Below are 20,964 nucleotides of genomic sequence, written 5' to 3'. Positions count from 1 at the left end.
ATCGGAACACGTAACAGGGCACTCTATTCAGTTGCCTACAGCAATGCCTGCCCACCGCCCATCTGATTTGTTGGGAGTCACAAGTCCGGCCAATCAACGCAGGAGGTTGAAGACACCACTGAAAGCACTTGCTAACTGGAGCTGCTTTGCAATGATTTCGCTATGCGAGCAATACAAGAGTTTAGCACGTGTTTCAGGCATTTGCATGTGTAAGTCATGTCATTTTAAAAATACAAGCCATTTTAAAGCATAAACAACTTGAGCGCTTCAGTCTTCACTCAGTGCGCTCTTATGCACGTGCACACAGCCGCCTAGGCTCAAGCTGCTCGCAACAAGTAACAGATCAAGTTATTTTTGGCAACATATTTATTACACATAAATGTTCAAATACACACACAGGTATGCTTAAATCCCTGTCTTGGCGACATATGTACTTAAGGAATAGGCTATTGAACCAACTACTTTTGCCTATAATATGATATTAATGTTATAGTTTTATAAAAACATTTTTAACAACATACACAATGAAGCTATAAAGGCAATTACATTTTTTACACTTATTATATAATACAAATTGTTTAGATAATTGTTATATCCATAGGATAGTTCATCCATTGATGTGCAACATGATTAACTGAATAGTTATACTATTGTATGCAATGATAAAATCATCAGAAAATAATTAATATATTTAAGTTTGGTTCCAAAATGCGATGAACGCCATTTTTGAAAAAAATGAGTTACTGCCAAAATCAGTATTATATCAGGTCAGTATTAAAAAGTAAATTCTTAATTTTACGCACAATCCAATATCTGCAGTGTTATTCTGTCATCTTTTCTCCCTTTTTTCCCAAAATGCGATATACGCCACTCCTCCTTTTCTACAGAACGCAATAAATCCGTTCCACATATTACAGCGCATCATTCCACGCAATGTAAACAAACACTGGTGGCGCGTTGAGTACACGGAATCCTAGTTTTCCTCATCTACTTTGTACTTCGTGGTCAACAAACAAACAAAAGCAAAATAATAATTTAATGGCATTGATAAACCTGTGGTTGTTTTCTGTGATGGGAAAGATTGTAAGTCATCAACATCCAATGCGAGAGGCACTCGGGAGACGGGTGCTTGTTCTCCCGACAGCATCTGTGAAGTTTATGTGATTCTAACACATTGACCCCAGGGGATCTTATGAAAAACTTTCCATTATTTTATTCAAAGTCAACGAAAATCTAGCAGGACCAAAACATTTTACAGCGGATCGCTTTTAAAAATGTTAAGTGATGGCGTCAAGTATAACCGCAGCAATGACAGTGATCTTAATATAACAAAGTAAGTGTTTTGATTAATGCCATTAATGTTTAATTTTTATCAGTGTATAGACGGTTTCATCGGACGCACGTGATACACGTCTGGATCCGAACCTTACTTCTGGTTTCGTTTTTTTAATGGTCTGACTAGTTGCTAAACTAATCTCTTGAACAAATGCCTCGTCGAAAATAACAAATGTTTTGGTTTCCTAGGTAATCTATGTGTTGTTGTTTTGCTTGTTATACAAATAAACTACGCTTAAAGTACTTTGTTGTTATTTATTATTAGCGGAGTTTACCGGAAGTTACGTGCGTACCGCGACAGCCGCTTGTTTATGTTGTTACTGGTGAAACTGTCTATACCACTGTTCAACTAAATGAATATATCATGGCAAAGATGAACGCACATTTATACATTGATTGAATAGATTTATAGCATTTTGAAAAAAAAAACTTGTCATGGATTTATTGCATTTTGTGGAAAAATAATTAGTTTTTATAATAAATCTTTGAAAATCAAGTTATGGATTTGAATTTTTTATGTTTTTGTAACCTAAAGATGCTATGTGAAAGTTTGTAACAGAAAATAGTGGTTTTCATCTTGTCACTTTCTTGGTACAGAAAACAAGTTTTCACCGAAATTTGTCAAAATGGATTTATTGCGTTTTGGAACCAAACTCTTCATAGTTATTGGTGCTTCCTGCTCGTTTTTGTTATTATTAATATTATTGTAATATGAGTCAGAATTAAAAATGTTTCAAAGTATTGAAAGTTTTTGTCAGAGTCATTTTTACACCAGACATACCGGTTCAAAATATCGGTTATCGGTCTACTCAATATGTAACAATCGGTATCGACATCGGCTCTGAAAAACACATATTGGTCGACCTCTAAAAGCAGGTTTAGAACATGACTCCAATTACACACAGCTGAAGTAGCTAATCAAGGTGTTCAGGGTTGCTTGATAATTACAGATAGGTGTGTAGGAGCTGGGTTTCAGACACCTGACCTAAGGTTTATGAATGCACAGTGTGAAACGTCAGATGGTGAATATCCAGGGTTATCTCTTAACCCCTGGTTAAGTACGAACAGTGTGAAATTTGAAACAGATAAAACGGGATTCCGTTAACCTGGGGCTTAGAATAACCTGGGGTATTTCCAGGGTGAAAAGCATGTGACGACTTGCCCCAAACTGACATGTGTGCTAATGCAAAATGTCAGGGTTAGCTTAACATGGCACGTCAGCTAAACTATTAAAAGACACGTTATTGTCTCCTTTATTTTGTGCAAATGTTTAATATGTTTAATATTCATAACCAAAAAAGCTGTATTGCAATAAAATTTAAAGTGAATTTTTTAAAAGCCAAAAATCAAGAAAATTGTGCTAACGTCAGATTAGAGCGATCTTGACAACGTGTGAACACGAAGTTGACTATAGAAGAAGTCGTCACACAAAGTGGCTATTTGATTTTTGAGATAGTGCCTCTAGTGTTGGAGTTATGAACAGTCTGACAACTTACCCATGTGACAACTAACTCCGCTCTCCCCTACTAAAGAAAATGTATTTAGAGGCTGCTCAGGGGTAACTTACTGGTATGCTGATTTTATTTAATTGTATGTTGTGTGGAAAAATAGATATCAGCTTTTTACCATTTTGATTAAAATTTTTTCATTAAATTATTTTTTTTCAATAAATTACCAACCCTACATTAATACTAAGGATGCACCGAAATGAAATTTCTTGGCCGAAACTGAAAACCGAAAAAGAGGAAACCAAGGCCCGAAAAACCGAAATAAATTATTATGCCAATTATTAGTACAAATGCATTTATGGCTATCACTGTGTACTAACTTTACTAGGGGTGTGTGACGGATCATAAAACTCACTTATAGTTTTTGAGGCACGGATCGGATTATTTTTCAGATCAGCAAAAAGGGGGTGGGGAAAATCTAATAACAAAAAAAAATTGCAAACATTTATAAAAAAAGAACAAAGTTGCACATTAATAAGGGCTAACTTTAGCATTAGGTACAGAAATCGAATTAAATGAGTCATAACAGTGTCTTTATTGTATAAATAAAATATCTTATTATTTTTAGAGCTACAGAAGTGATTTTCTCTTTGTCTTGGGTTGTTTGATTAACATTAATGACACAGACCTAAGTAGGTTAATTGAAGTTACTGTCTCTTTAAATAAGCAGAGATTGGTTTCTGACTGTAATCTATACATGCCCTTAAGACATAAACAAATGTTTTTATTAGAAAAAGAATACTTTGGAGATAATTTTGTTTATATATGCCCTGTCAATAACAGAAAGATTTTACGTTCGCTTGTTTGCGTCTCACTCGTGTGTGCACTATTGAGGGCACTTAAACGCGCGCGCAGTCGCACACATATAGACCGAGGGCGAATACAAAAACAGCGCAGCATAAAAACGTTACGTTGTTTCTCGTTGCTTTATTCGGCACATGTATTTTAATGGACTACACAGTATGAGATACAGTAGTGCAACTCTCTCTAAAGTTTACACAAGAGTTCTGATCTTTGAAGGGCATACTGTGATGATCACGTCTGGACCGGATTCAACCACATGTATGCCTCTATGCGTTCAGACAACTGCTCACTTTAGCGCCTTTTTGCGGTTAAATACATCCACACCGCATAAATTTTGCTTCAGACAAGCACGTGCAGGTCGCGGTTTCTGTTTGCGCCATCACAACATTTCGGCCGTATTGTTTCGGTGATAAAATTTTTTCGGTTGCCGAATATTCGGTGCATCCCTAATTAATACATTAGTATTACTATGAGGGTAGTCACAGTATAACCGCAGCAATGACAGTGATCTTAATATAACAAAGTAAGTGTTTTGATTAATGCCATTAATGTTTAATTTTTATCAGTGTTTTATCAGCAAGCATAATCGTATTAAAACAGGTAGGCTACGACTGCACACTGAAATATCTGTTTGCACTAACTTGGAATTTGTCCTCTACATTTACCCCATCCAAGTTTGGTTTGCCGTACTTTCCCTTTACATCACTTCACTTTGTACCTGTGGCACTTCCACTGCAGCCATAGAGTACACATGCAGGCAGAAGATCTTGGAGCCATTGTAGCCTACTACAAAACCGTGTAGTTTTTGCTGATGCACAGGAAAGTTACTGGCCTTGATATTCAGATACCCACTACCAGAAAAACACAGCATCTCCTCACACTGTGTGTTCCACGCCACACTGTTTGCATTGGGCTCCTACAATAACAAGAGAAGTCAAGATGCTTTTACTTAACTTACAGTGCATTCGATCTATGCATTTTTTATCCAAGTTGAACTACACATATTTTACAATAAAGATGTATTTGAAGTAATATAACTGTAACATTCGTTAATGCAATGGACATTTAATAATCTTTACTAGTGTAATTTAATGGCAATACATTTGTTCATGTTAGATCATTGTACATTATAGAGCCCCTACTTTCCTTTTCATGATTTTACAGTTACTTTAGTGTGTATAAGTAAGTGTTAACGATCTGCAAAGTTACAAGTCAAGTCAAAATTTATTTATATAGCACTATTTATACAGGCAAGCTGACCAATGTGCTTTACAAAACAATAAAATATCACACAATAAATAAAACAAAGGAAAATTAAGAGACCGGTTACAAATTATTAAAAGCAATTGAATAAAAATATGTTTTCAGTCGTGATTTAAAAACTGACAGGGTAGAGGCAGAACGTACGTAGTTAGGCAGACAATTCCATAATATCGGCCCGCAATGGCAAAGGCACGGTGACCTCTATGTTGTAGTCTGTACCATGGTATAGTTAAAAGCTGCTGTGTACTTGACCTAAGATCTCTGGGAAGATTGTGCTGCTTTAAAAGCTCAGATAGATAAAGGGGGGCTAAATTATTTAGACACTTATAAACAAATAAAAGAACTTTAAAATTAACTCTAAAACGGACCGGCAACCAGTGAAGGGATGTTAAAATCGGAGTAATATGTTCACGTTTGCAAGTGCCTGTTAAGAGTCGCGCTGCTGCATTTTGGACTATTTGAAAACTTGTAAGAGTTGTTGAGTTTATTCCATAATATAAGGAATTGCAATAGTCCAATCTGGATGATAAGAATGCATGTATCACCCATTAAAAAGCTTGGGGGCATAAAAAAGGCTTCACTTTAGTCAGCATACGTAAATGAAAAAAGCAAGATCTGACAACAGAATTGACTTGCTTATCCAGTTTCAGAGAACTATCTAGTGAAATTTGTGTAACAACGCTATCCCGTAATTGCTGGAAAATCACTAAGGCTATTTGTATGGCTGGACGGAAAAGTGCACACAGTACTCTAAATATAAAAACATAATATATAAATACGAAGTAACTTTCAAATACGAAGTAAAATCATTCATTGGCTTCCCTGTTGACTCGATGACGTACGAGTAAATGTCCCAGTAAGACACCTCTGGCCACTGGGGAGCGTTGTTACACAAATTTGATGCTGTGAGAGTGAAAAGGACATGTTTTTATATTGACCAAATTAAATGTGTTAATGTATGTTTCGCGCTCTCAACATGTTTAATCTGAGTGATTTTTAAAGTTATTTACGCCTGCCGGGAGTGTACGAACGTTGCTTTGTTTCGCTATTTTGTACGGAAGTCAATGGGAAGTCTAGTTTGTTTCCCCCAAAAGTGGGCGTGAACCTGTCCAGAGACATTCTATGACGTTGTGCCGGTTGTGTGTATTCCCACTGGATTGCTGGCCAATTGGAGCACACCGCGCTTTCTAAAAACAATGAGCTTTGTAGAAATTGACATGTTTCAAAAAGGTGGGGCATAAATGAGCAACTGTATGTACGATTTAAAAGATGTATTAGTAAATTCTGATATGAACATAAACTAAGGGGAAAAATGCTCCGGAAGTTAGTTCATGTTAGCTAATGTATTAACTAATGCTAACAATTTCAACATTATTGTAAAGAGTTACAGTTACATTTCAGTTTGACATAAATTGAACAGATGGGCTATAAAATGACAACAGCCAATAAAATATAAAGGTTTTTGAAAGTATAAAAAAACAGACAAATTAAATGTGACCTGAAAGAGCAGCTCTTTTGTGTGGATGTCATACACCAGGCATGTGTTGTGTTCATCCACAACAGCTAACTTGCTGCGTGATATGCTCATGTCCAGACAACGCACAGACGTGTTCTGCTTCAGTAGCGTGATGGCAAACGGGTTATCCACAAAGATCTTTAGAATCTACACAGATGAACATTTGTGACTTTTCAAGTGTTTGGTCAATTAAGAAACAAAATAAACAAAAAACTATACTACTGCAGTAATAAAGTAAATCATTTTTTAAAGCCAGCATAAAAAATGGATATGACATTATGGCCCTGATATGTGACATACTGCTCCATTTTTGAGTCCAACCAGAAGTCCCTCTCTTCCAACTGGGCCACCTATCACTTTAATATAGCGAATGAGAGACTCCATTAGCCACTCTTTCTCTTTCACAGCTGTGAAGGACAAACACTGCAGTCTCTTTTCCTGCACACATATATAAAAAAATATGTTACTACTCATTTTCATGCCAACACACGTTAATGACTTCCTTTCTTCACTTGAACACAAACTTAATTCTATTTTAAAATGCTGTCAAGATGTCTTCTAATATGTGGCAAAGCTCAAAAAAGCACATCCATCATGATCAGTATGTTTCCATGGATATGCAACGTAATCAAAGCTTGACATTAACAACCACCAACCCGCCAAATGCGGGTAGATTTCAGCTGTGGGGGGGTAAGACAGCCAAGCCCACTAGTCACTTTGGCAGTTTGAATATATATTTTTTATTGTAGTTTTCTTAAACGTTTTGCGAAATTATAAACAATGCACAATGCTACACTAGGAAACTACAACTCCCATGACCACTTCCTGCACCCAGCGCAACGTACTAAGACCGTTTGTTGAGACACGCGCACGATCAGCGGAGGCTCGCGTTGCCGACCAAAGCGCCACCTTTTTACCAGAGAGAGCGCGAGAGCTGATGGATTTGCGAATGCACAGGACAAAGTCTGAGCGCATACACGTACACTTCGGGAAAGATAAAACAATTGCATGGAAGTTATTGAAGAGGTTTAAAGTGCGTGCACACTCTCTGGGCAAGAGCGGAGAGAAATTCATAGTGCATAGGCTACCTGAATGCACACATCCCATTTTTTTCCGAAATCAAAGGAAACCCACCAGTGGAGAGGTTCGCGCATCATTTTAATGTAGGCTACTTTGTGCAACAATAATGCCCTTCCGACATTTGGCATTAAAAGTCTTAAATAAATTTTAAAACCACGATCAAGCATATAACATTTACTGCTGTTGTTTATAAATATTTAAAGTGTTTGTATAGGGCTTTCAGTTAAAGGAATAGTCTACTCATTTTCAATATTAAAATATGTTATTACCTTAACTAAGAATTGTTGATACATCCCTCTATCATCTGTGTGCGTGCACGTAAGTGCTGGAGCGCGCTGCGACCCTTCGATAGCATTTAGCTTAGCCCCATTCATTCAATGGTACCATTTAGAGATAAAGTTAGAAGTGACCAAACACATCAACTTTTTTCCTATTTAAGACGAGTAGTTATACGAGCAAGTTTGGTGGTACAAAATAAAACGTAGCGCTTTTTTATTTTGTACCACCAAACTTGCTCGTATAACTACTCGTCTGAAATAGGAAAAACGATGATGTGTTTGGTCACTTGTAACTTTATCTCTAAATGGTACCATTGAATGAATGGGGCTAAGCTAAATGCTATCGAAGCGTCGCAGCGCGCTCCAGCGCTTACATGCACGCACACAGATGATAGAGGGATGTATCAACAATTCTTAGTTAAGGTAATAACATATTTTAATATTGAAAATGAGTAGACTATTCCTTTAACCTTCTACACCCCTGCTCCACTTTAAATATATTCATTAGAAGTTAATCTATTAATGCCTTACTAGCATGTTTTTTATGCACCTAAATATATGATATGATCTATTCTATACTGATATAGCAGGTATATACCAGCTAATAAATGTAGTCTTAATTTGGGTGGTCGGTCTGCATTTGAAAGTCAATCTGCATCTAATCTAGCTAAATCAAGTAAGATTACTCAAATTAAAGTCATTTTAGGAGGCCAAAGTCAACTTTAAATATATAAAATGTATTTTACCAGCAACAAAATTGTGCCCAGTGAAAATGCTGAGTGGCTAGTAACTTTGGAAAACAACTAGCCACTTTGGCTGGTGAGCTGGTGAGTTAATGTCAAGCCCTGAACGTAATGATTACTAAACGTATCATTTCGCTTCAAAATATGAAAAACCAAACATGCAATAAAAAAATATTGTTAAAATATGTCACATGGACTACTTTTTATCCTCAGACATGTTTGCGAATTTTTTGCCAAACTTTCCAAGTTTTTCAATGGAGGGTCAGCAAGCTCTCAAACTAAATCTAAAACATCTTAAACTGTGTTTCCAAAGATGAAAAGAGGTCTTACGAGTTTGGAACGACATGAGGGTGAGTCATTAATGACATTGTTTTAATTTTTGGGTGAACTATACCTTTAAAGGTTCTGATTATAAATGTAAATAAAAATAAAACAAGATTACAGCAGCTGCTGTACAGGAGTTAAAAAACGTTTTGCCCCATTCCTCTAGACAAAACACTTTCTGTTTCTGTGTGTTGGAGTTGTTGAGTTTGAATGGGCCACTTCAGGCCACATCACAGCATGTCAAAAGAGACTGAGGTCAAAACTCTGACCTGAACATGAAATGTTTCAGTATGCGTGTTTGATAATTCTTATTGAATGACTAGATGTTTGTCATGTTGGGGTTAGAGATCATGCGAAGACATGATGTAATTCTGTTGAAGAATCGCTTGATTCCTCCATTAATCACATCATAGATTAGACCCGATTTGGTATGATCTCACATTACTCTCAACAAACCTTTCAAGAACTTGTCCATGTTATATTTCATATCTATGTCTAAATCTCTCTCTCTCTCTCTCTCTCTCTCTCTCTCTTTCTCCCTCTCTCTCTCTCTCTCTCTCTCTATATATATATATATATATATACATACATATACACACACTCTATATGGAACACCATACTAATACTGTGTTTGACCCCCTTTCACCTTCAGAACTGCCTTAATTCTATGTGGCATTAATTCAACAAGGTGCTGAAAGCATTATTTAGAAATGTTGGCCCATATTGATAGGTGTGTGATGCGTGTGATGCACATCCAGGGCACAAAACTCCTGTTCCACCACATGCAAAAGATGCTCTATTGGGTTGAGATCTGGTGACTGTGGGGGCCATTTTAGTACAGTGAACTCATTGTCATTGTACAGAAAATGTGTAAATGTGTGTTTAGTTGTTATTTGAAAGTTGTACCTGACACAGTATGATGTGCTGCGAGCAGACAACAAGCAGGTTGCACTCAAATCGTCTGCAGATTTTCTCTTTGATGCGGTAATGCATGTCAGAGGAGTCATCAGAATAGAGCTCATAGACAAGAATCTTCTCGGGTAGCTGGATAGCAAGCCTGCTGCGGTAGATAGCAATCTTCTTCACAAGCTCACGACATTTTATTCGCACTATAAGAGTAAAGTTTGGAAAAACATTAAAAGGGCCAGGAACTAAAATCCCGGGATAAAGAAATACAGCAAACCCGTTAACAACCAAGTTACAGTTTTTCTGAATTGCTAAAACAATTTGAAACTATCACTCATTTTCTCAAAACCTTTAACCCTCTGAGGTCCGACCATTTTGCGACACTGGCAGAGGTTCTGACATGCTCTTACATTTTGTCTTTTTTCAGTTGCTTTAAAACATAATAATGGCAAGTGTCTCATACCACTGTGTTCAGCACAAACTGGGCTAAAATATTATATGAGCTACATGTATGTACATGTTTGTATTTTTTGAGAGAAAAATGTTTATGCATGGTTTTTAAAAAAGCAAAAATTTTAAGTCACTGATATAAGTCCACAAAACCCATACTAAACATGTTTTAACAAGACTTTCCTAAACAGAATCTAGTAGTCTTTTTTCTTTAAAATGATGTGAAAATCATCCTGCCTTCTCATTCACATAAACCAATATATTGATTTAGAAATTGTAAGACACTTTTTGTTTAGAGTGGCCGTATGCGAGAAGGATTGATTGAAAGCTAGCAAACAAAGGCTCGCATAATGAGCTGCATAATGAGCTGCATAATGAGGCAGGAGGGAACTACAGTAAAGAATGTGAGGACAAATGTACATATTTGTTTGAGGTTTATTAAGAAGTTAACAATATAATAAAAATAGAAATAAAGGTCAGTAGGACATTATCAGTTTATTTGGAAACGAACCCTATTCAAAAAACTTAACTTGTATAAGAAACTGATAAACAACAGAGCTGTAAACTTCATGTGGCTCATGTTACCATATAACTTTATGTCCAAAGAGTATGAATATGTTTTTCCACTTCATAGTTTTGTAATGATGAGAGGGATGCAGACCTGTAAGAGAGTTATGAACAGCTGTCAGCATAAATTGTCCACAGAAATACCCTTACATACATAACTGATGGGTAAATGATAGCACTACATTCAGATAAACTATCATAAACTAAATTAGTATCTCAGATAAACATCTGCAATGATTAGTTATATAAAAAGCTGTTTTCAGATGACTGTTTTCAGATGCCCATCCCCTTATCGTCTAGCTTCTGTTTTAAACGCGTTTCTGTAAGCGAGTATGAACTTTAAAAACACATCGCATGTGCGCGAGCTCGCGTCTCCGTGTAAACAACGCGGAGCTCATAATAAAACGGTGTCGCGTGTAAAGCGCAATGTATGGAATGCGTTGCATGTAAACAATATCATATTACAGCAGATCCCCCAGTGCAGCATTACTCAAAGTTTCCATGAAGGATACGAAAGTGAATAACTGTGTCTAACACTGTACAGCATGTAACAATGAAATCCTCCATTACGTGATCACGCGCGTACTCGTTTGTAAATAAGCATGTAAACATGGAATCATATAGCACACACTTAAAAGATACAGCAGTGCAGCATTACTCAAAGTTGCCATGAAGGATATGAAAGTGAATAACTGTGTCTAACACTGTACAGCATGTATCAATGAAATCCCCCATTACGTGAAATCACGCGTCCTCGTTTGTAAACAATGCGAAAGTTTTTAAATCCGAAGCGTGCAGTCTGCTAAGGTTGCTTATGTAGGCTGAACTGCACAAGCCATAACATATTACATGATAGCAAATATAAATGAAGACAAATGACTTACAGTTTCTTCAGGAATATATCCTTCTCCATTGCGTCTTCCATTCTTCTTCTTCTTAGGTAACGTTAAATATAAACGCTTCTCTTCCTCAATGTCCAGACATAAATGAAGCTATTCCTCACGTGTGTGTATAAAGTTTATAATCCAAACATGCGGTAAAGTCTTTAAATCTGATAAAACTTTACGCTTTGCTTATTATTGTTGGAACTGCTCGTCTCTTCATTACCATGTCAACAGCCTGAGGGCGTGACCGCATTAGAGATAATGAGCTCAGCCAGGAAAAACGGTACTCTCTTTACTTCAATGCAGATTATATAAACAGGAAATATTTGTTTTTGAATATAATTATCTTGTTTAAAAAGTAGACATTTAAGGCTTTCTTTGGATATATGTATTATGTTTGTGTGACGAGTATTCGCGGAGTTTCAACTGATTTTTGTAATGTGTATTAAGAGACAGCTGGCGGAGACAGAAATGTCTGAATGCGCACCCTGTTTATTTTCTTTATTTGACAAAAAAACAAAGATCTCTTGTTATTGTGAAAGTACACTAATTAAAGAGGACCCTTCAGAGTTTCAAATGATGTCAAACACGTAAGTGTTTGATTATTAATGATGGAGTATTTTAAGTTGATTCTGCTATGATAAGGAGAAAACACGTCAAAACGCGTCCCCGCGTTTTTAGACCCCTGGGGGTTAAAACACCTGCAAACCTCAAATGTATCCAATTTATGAAGTTCGTCCAACCAACTTGTCCATCGCTCAATGTACACGGTTGGTATAGTGCAGTCCCATCCGATTTTCTCTCGACATAGATCTTGAAGTATAATTTTGCCATGTAAGATCACGGGAGACAGAAACCCAAGAGGATCATAGATTGAACTAATGATGGAAAGAATTCCTCTTCTGGTTAGAGGTCTGTCTCTGATGATCACCTTAAACTTGAAAACATCTGATTCAGCACACCACTGAACACCTAATGCCCTTTCCAATGGTAGCGTGTCATGTTCCAAATCCAAGTTCTTTATTTTCTGGTCTCTGTCTTTCTCAGGTATGGCGTTCAACACAGTACGGCTGGTACTGATCCATTTCGTTAATCGAAATCCACCACATATTTCAGTGAGTCTTTGGTACATCTGTACAGCATCAGAATTTGTAGGCACAGATACAAGACAATCGTCTACATAGAAGTTATTGAAGACAACGTCTACAGTCTTGGCATCATACAGATCCTTATGATCCTCTGCACACCTTCTCAATGCATAGCTAGAGCAACTTGGAGACGATCTTGCTCCAAACAAATGCACAACCATTCTGTATTCTTCCAGATTACCATCAATGTTTCCTCCTGGCCACCAAAGAAATCTCAACAGATCACAATCATTAGGATATACCTTGACCTGATGAAACAACGATTCTATGTCAGCCATCATAGCAACATACTCCATTCTGAATTTCACAAGAACACTCACCATTGGACTTGTTAGGTCTGGACCTTGCAGAAGATGTTCATTCAATGATGTTCCTTGGTATGATGCTCCACAATCAAATACCACTCTGATCTTTTGCTTTTTGGGATGATATACACCATGGTGAGGTATGTACCATAAGCGTCCATCATGTCGTTCCAATTCCGCTGTGGGAACCTTTTCAGCATGTCCTATCGAGATGACGTTCTCCATGAAATTAACGTAATCAGAATGAAATGAGGGGTTTCTTCGAAGCTTTCTTTGAAGATTCAGAGCACGTTGTTCCACAATTGCTCTATTTCTTGGCATGACTACGGTTTCATTTTTGAGTGGAAGGCCAATGTAGTAATGTTCATTCATCATTCTTGCTGATCGAGAAACAAAATTCATAAATTGATGATCTTGCTTTGACAATCCTTGTTGTTCCTCTTGAACACATTCAGGAAAGTCTGTCTTGAACTGTCGCTCCCACAACTCATCCAGCTTCATAGCTGTGATCCTATTAACAGTCATATGAGGATATTCCTCAACAGCATGCTTCTCCAGTCGATTCATTGGTCCATTAACTGTCCACCCAAACATGGTCTTTATAGCATATGGACTATTATTTTGACTACGAATAATCTGCCATGGCTCCGATACCTCTGGCACATTAGCACCAATCAACAGCTCTACACCAGCATCAATTGATGGCAAACAAATGTGACTTAAATGAGGCCAACAAGAAGGATCATTTTGAGTGGCAATGTTAGCTTTACTTACAGGCATGTTCTTCTGAGTGTATACTTCTGGCAAAGTACAGTAATGCTCTTGATTCAATCCTGACACTTCCAAATCCTTAAGAACATGACAAAAGATGGATTTATCCTGATTCATGGTTTTCATTAGTATGTTGATTTTCTTGGCAGAGAGATTGAGCTTTGACATTAAACTCTCTGTGCAGAAAGTTGCAGAACTTCCAGAATCCAGAAATGCATAGGTGATAGGGATGGGCATAATTAATCGACGATCGATAATTGATTGTTAAGAATTTCATTGATCACGTTAATTTGTTATCCATTAATCTAATGCATTTTTTATCTAACTCCTGTTTCACAAATACTCTGTATGCAGTGCGTTTGCGTATGTGTGCGGCGAATCCATCAAGCACCCATTGCAGTGCGCTGCTGACCGCTTATTATGCATATAAAACGTTCATGTGACACTTTCTGTGAACACTTTTCCGAATAAACACTAGAACAAAGCATCTTTTTTTTCACAAAACAAAATGTTTTAGATATTATTTGACAGACTAGTAAGTGTGGATTAAGGATGTTTAAAATCTCTAGCCTGGTGGTCAGGATCTGAATGGATCAAATCAGCAGTTTTGCAATGCTTTATTTATCTCCACATATATCATAAATAAAAATAAGCAGAGTAACTTTGCAAGTCTACCCTTCCACATTATATATTTTCTACTATGTATGTATATGATTTCCAAATAATAAACGAGAGTATTCAACGACAAAAAGCGTCTCATATGGAAATAAATCCTCACAATATTATTATTTCTCAAAACTTTATGACAAAAATAAGCAACTGTATTCCTACAGTTATTCAAAGATGCACACATTATTCCGCATATAATTTGAATATACAAAAGTATTCATATAACGGCACGTTTCATATGGCAAATAAATATCCTCACATTAACATAACCGCATAATGAAATGAATAAACAGACAATGAAACAGGATTGAAATATAAATTGTATTATTATTACCGGAAAAAACAATATTGCTAAAATAATCTCTGAGGTAAATGCGTCAAAAACGCTGTTACCCGCACAATAAGTCTAAATGAGCAATAAAAGTGAAAAAAGCATTATTAGGCCATGTCTCAAAACTTTATATGACAAAAATATATTTAAACGAAATGTATACTTACAGTTATTCAAAGATGCACACATTATTCCATATTACTCCCGTTTATGAGCATGTTTGTCTCTGGCCTCGCTCTGTTATGTAATAGATTGACAGGTGCGCATCTCCGTCTTTCAAACATATATAATTTTGTAATTAGCTTACTACCTTAGGAAAATTAGCCATGATTTTATCATTGTGAAATTTTTTTTTTTTGCAGATTAAAAACGATTTGTATATCCGCAATTTTACTACAAATACCATGGTTATGGTAGGCTATATTGTGGAGTTGGAGACCATAGTAAATTTGTGTCTACTGTTGTTTTACAACAAACAAAAACGAAAAGACTATGTTAGTATAATTAAACAATGGTGAATGGGGCTCACAAAACGGACGCTGTTTCACACATACTCTGTATGCGGAATAAGCCAAGTTAGCGCTGAGGTACCTGTGCATCCCGGTCAGTCTCCTCGGAGCGGCTGGACTGACGGTCACCATGGGTTGCGGTCGCGTCTGACCCCAAAACATGCTTTTATTTCTAAAAAAAAATCAGTAGACTGGTGCAGAAGTTTTATGCGAGTTACTAAAGTTAGTAATTTTTCACGAGGCTTTAAGTAGCCTAATTTGTTATACTGTAGCCTAATGTTAGGATGCCTAATATCTTGCACTTTCTTCTGGCTTGAATAATTTTGAGTTACATTTTGACAAAACCTTACAGATCTAAGTATTATGTTTTTTTAAATTTAATGTTAAACATGAATCTGTTTTTTTTTTTTTGATTTTGGAACTAATGAGGTCTTTGTTTAAGAACGCTGGCTCACAGCTGCAGGTTCCGCTGCTTTAGAGCACATGCACGCACATATATGTTTGAAACATTTAACTGTCTGCCACAAGTTGATCTTGTAATAAAGGTCTCATCGAGGAAAAACACGCTGTATATTTGTATTCATTGCATTTTTTAAGTATAAAAGTTAAATAACAAATTTTATTATAAAAATATTAATGATTAATCGATAGTCAATCGTTAATTCTCCTGACGATCGACAAAGAAAACTTAATCGAATGCCCATCCCTAATAGGTGATCACCACTTTACTTCCTTTCTTAGATTTTCCAGATACAGGAACATTGGACACTGCACAATTGTCTTTACCAGCCCCAGTAAGAACATTGGATTGAAGCGAGACCAAAGCACTACCCAGTGTAGGCTTTGATTCTTCTTTCCTACTGTACTGAATGTTCTTTTTCTCTGATGAAGAAATATGAAGAAGACTTGGGTGCTTGAGATGACATATCTTAGATTTGGAACGAGGTGATTTTACATTCAGATTTCTTCCTCCACTAGGCAGAACATCTCGAATGTTTCCAAATACTGGATCTGTGACTATTTTCACCTGTCTTTCTATGAAATTTACAATGTCAGAAAAACAAGCTGGGTAAATCATATGCCACTATCCTCCATTTTTCTCTCATCTTATAAGGAAGCTTTGCAAGAATGACTTGCATATTGGTGGCAAGATTCAACTCATTCATGTAATGAATATTCTGCATAACATTACAACAACTTCTCCCTGTAAGCTGAGGCTATCCTTACCTCATTGCCGAAAGGCTCCTTGAGCAAAGCTTTGGCCCTTATGTACCCTTGAGAAGGAATCATGTGCTAGACAACGTTTTCCTGCTCACATTAGAAACACTGTCTGTTGGTTGTATTTGATTTTGTTCATCATCATAGCCAGCATTAAGATTCTGATATTCACTTGGAACATGCATATTGTGAGATGATGAAACTGGTTCAACCGAAGATGTAGTGATAGAACTCAGCAGAGGTATAACAGGATTATCCATTGGCCTTGTAAAATGTAGAACAGGGAGTGATGATGAGCAAACATTTGCATGGCTTTGAATAGAACATGATTCTTTAGTTTGAGCATTTTGCCTGGGATTTTCCTCTTCATCCAACCATTTTTCAACATCTTCCACAAATCCATCAGTGTCCCTGCAAGTAAGCTTACGATGGGCCCGCATGGGCATAGCCCAAGGGCCCCACACAGGCTCGCCCACCGGCGAAACGCCGGCCCCTTAGCACTGGCCCTGCATGGGCAGCCCTCACTTAGCCCCCAGGAAGCCCTCAGAAATCCCCAGAGTTAAATAAACACTGCTGGATGTATATATTGTCCCATCTTACAGAGTGTTAAAAAGTAACAATGAAGCAGAATTAAAACCGCTGTTATCCTCTCTCTCACCATCTCTGTCTGAAATCTAAAATTGCATTTTACATCTTACTTGTAGAGTCATTTTCTTACTTTAGGTTGAGATTTTGTTTCATCCAAAGTCACCACTATTGTGATCAGTGTTTGATTTAGTTAAACCTGACTCCTGACTCTTGCCCCGCTCAGTCTTTTGATTGCTATAATTTTGTGTGTTTAAGACATGTTTGTTATGGCAGCATGCGATCCTTTGGTGGTGGTCAGTTCAGTAAATAAAGTCTAAACATCATCATGTAAAAACTTATGTATTAATTTATTGTTTGCACACTTATCAGAAGGATATTTCTATGACAATGTGATACTACAGTATGAGATCCAGCTCTCCCCCAGCAGTCCGTCCCTCTGAAGAATTCGGAACACTGACACTCAAAATTAACCGCTCCACAATGTAGACACACAAATACCAAGAATCAGAGCACGAATCACAACGATGGTGACAATAAAATGAAAAGCTTCATGCTGCAATGCATGCTGGGTATCAACAAATTACAAATCTCATCCAGAACTCCCAGAATGCACTGCGGCATGAATAAATAATGACCTTTTTACCATTTTCTTTGTCACCATTGTTGAGATTCATACTCTGATTCTTGATGTCTGTGCATCTACATTGTGCAGTGGTTAATGTTAATGTGCACACTATCAAAATCCTTCAGAATAATAAACTGCTATGAGAGTTCTGGACCTTACACTGCAGTATTTCATTATTAACAGAAAATGAAGCTTCTGATGAGGGGGGAAAACTATATTAATAAATCTGTTCATTAAATGATTATGTTTGACAATGTTTATGTATCAACCATCAATATTCAATTACAATTGCCTTTTCTTTGCTATAACATGTGTTTTAAACACACTTAGATACAGCAGTTAGAAAACATTAACAAGCCAACGGTCAACAGTCAAAGTCCAACCAAAACAACCACTAATCACAACAATGGTGACCCCAAATGAAACAGCCAACATCTTATCATAAGTTAAGAAAACGACTCTACAAGTAAGATGTGAAATGCAATTTTAGATTTCAGACAGAGATGCTGAGAAAGAGGACAACAGAGCCCTCAATTCTGCCTCATTGTCACCTCCCAACACTCTGCAAGATGGGACAACACACACATCCAGCAGTGTTCACCCAACCCCGGGAACTTTTCTGTATGAGGGCCTCCCGGGGTCCAAGCGAGGGCCGCCCGCGCAGGGCCAGCACCAAAGGGCCAACGCCCCGCCAATGAGCAAACCTGCGCGGGGCCCTTACACTAGCCCTAAGTGGGCCCATAAAGGGCCATCGTAGGCTTACTTGCAGGGGTGCTTACATATTAATTCAAACCACTCCGTTTGTTTATTTAGTTCAGCAGGAGGTAGAAACACAAGTATCTTTTTGTGCAACACAGATACATCATCCTTTAAACATTTCAAAGATGCCAACATTAAACACTCTTGTGGAGCTTTGTCATCACATTTAATGAGATCTTTCATAGATGAAATCATGTTCTTCATTTTATTCACCATAGCCTTTCGTTCCTTTTGCAATCTTTCAATTTTAAGGGCCAATGCCTTTGCCGTAGGCTTAGGCTCTCTCTTGCTGCGCTCAGCAGCGTTATCGGGCTCATCTGCATTCATTACGACCACAACGCAATCCACTTTCTTCAAACAGCGCCGTACACAAAGCGCACTATAATTGATCCAACAACTTCATGAATGGGTGCAGCACCACCACGCGATAAGAAGTGCGTAGCAACTATACACCTTATTCCACAACCACCATCCAATCCATTTAATAAAACAATGCACAAACGTCACGCAGCAACACGGGCATCTTCACACAGCAACGCTGTAGCCAAACACACACACAGCAAAGCTGCTAACATACCGCTTCTGTAGACATTTTGTGTCTTTTTGCTGTGTGCGCCGACTGCGCCCGTGTTTCGTGTTGTGCGAACAGAGAAGTCCTTTCCGTTGATCCGCGATCCCAATGATCCGTGATCCCAATGATCCACGATCCCAATGATCCACGATCCCAATAATCCACGATCCCAATGATCCACGATATATATATATAGTTTATTTTTTATTTTTAGTAAAGCAACAGTAACCACAAAATTACTATGGTCTCAATACAATAACTTTGGTAAAACAAAAGGTAAATAATCTGCCAAAAATCATGGTTACTTTCATGATTACAAAATCATAAGACTAGTTAAAATGGTCCATATAACCTCCACTGGTTGATGCTGTAACTACACTACTGTGAGATCCATGTGAATGTTGACATAATCGTTTTTTAAGCAATAGTTACATTATTTGAATATATCATAGTTGTAAATGAATGTAGCCATCTTTTGCCTCAGCATAGTGGCTGATATATGATGTTTATGTGGTCTTATTAGCTAATAAGTGTTGTCATTATGCTGTTTTATTGCAGCTCTAGAGTGATTAGACACATAGAAATTTTGTGATTGACTTCAATTGACTGAATGAGAGAGATTTAAAGATGGCATCACCTTTTTGCTCTGTGATGAGGTGTTGAACGATGACATCAGTCATACTATCCCTGTAGGCATAGCGGTCCTTATATAAGCCATGGACTGTGCTGAAGATAAGCTGAAAAAATGCAATTGTGCCATCCTGACATCCTAAAACCTGTCCAATGAAAGAAAAAATGAGGAAAACGATTTAGAGACTCTTCTGAAAAAGCTATGTTGTCAATGTACTGCACAACTGCTACGAAATAAAACAACTTCAGCTGAACCATAACATAATTACAGTCAGTCTCAGAACATTAAAAATACATAGTTGCTACATACATAGATGTACAGACAATATCACTGGAGCATTATATGGTTATCTTAGTATGATTTCCTATTATTAGATTAATAGCCTGTGTAATAATGTTCAAATTAGGGCTGGACAATAATTAAATATCAAAACAGTATATTTAGTTGTTGTTGTTTTTTAAATAAGGGTCATATGGTTTCTAAACACATTGCCAATATTTCTATATACATGACAGCGTCCTGTGGGCTGTGGCTATTTACGTCACGTCTAAAAACGCGTGTTAAAGGAATATTCCACTTTCATAAAACAAAAAAAATCGCTATAATTTACTCACCCATATGTCATCCAAGATGTTTATGTCTTTCTTTGTTACGTACAGAATGTAAAACTCACACTTGTGGACCATTTTAAACAAATTGACGCAAAGACATTAATTAGTATCATTCCTCATACAACAACATCGAAACGGTCCTCTTTCTCCACACTTCTAAACACAGGAGCGGTAGGTTCGCATACGTCATGCGTGACCTTTCAACCTTTACGCAATACGTAAGGTAATGCTGGCGTGTCACAATGCTAGTGCAAGATGAGAAGTTGTAGTTTAAAAGTTTTTTTTTTTCATGACAAGCATTTCGCTAGATAAGACCATTATGCCTCGTTTGGAATCGTTTAGAGCCCTTTGAAGTTGCATTGAAAATGCAATTTTAAACTGCATTGAAACTGTAACTGTTGGGGACTAATAGAATGTTTTCCTCAAAAAACTGAATTTCTTCTCAACTAAACAAATTTAATTAAATTTCAATTTTATTTCTAAATCTCTTTTCACAGTTGTTTAATTGTTTCAAAGCAGCTTTACATTATAAAAGCAAGAGAAAACACAGAAAAATCAGTGGACAACATG

General features: G+C 37.1%; 1 protein-coding gene across 1 annotated transcript in view; it reads right to left on the bottom strand.

The window, feature by feature from the left end:
* The window catches only part of ift122 (intraflagellar transport 122 homolog (Chlamydomonas)), a 171,224-nt gene that overhangs the window by 59,325 nt on the left and 90,935 nt on the right, over positions 1-20,964 (bottom strand). The window contains exons 10-14 of the mRNA XM_073867399.1: positions 19,790-19,928; positions 9,758-9,960; positions 6,727-6,864; positions 6,409-6,573; positions 4,366-4,563 (exon numbers count right to left, since the gene is read on the bottom strand). Coding sequence (XP_073723500.1) covers positions 4,366-4,563; positions 6,409-6,573; positions 6,727-6,864; positions 9,758-9,960; positions 19,790-19,928 — 843 coding nt within the window. The remainder of the gene's footprint in view (positions 1-4,365; positions 4,564-6,408; positions 6,574-6,726; positions 6,865-9,757; positions 9,961-19,789; positions 19,929-20,964) is intronic.

Source organism: Misgurnus anguillicaudatus, chromosome 5, assembly GCF_027580225.2.
Source record: "Misgurnus anguillicaudatus chromosome 5, ASM2758022v2, whole genome shotgun sequence".
Taxonomy (NCBI): Eukaryota; Metazoa; Chordata; class Actinopteri; order Cypriniformes; family Cobitidae; genus Misgurnus; species Misgurnus anguillicaudatus.
This window is presented reverse-complemented; position numbering and strand designations above follow the sequence as displayed.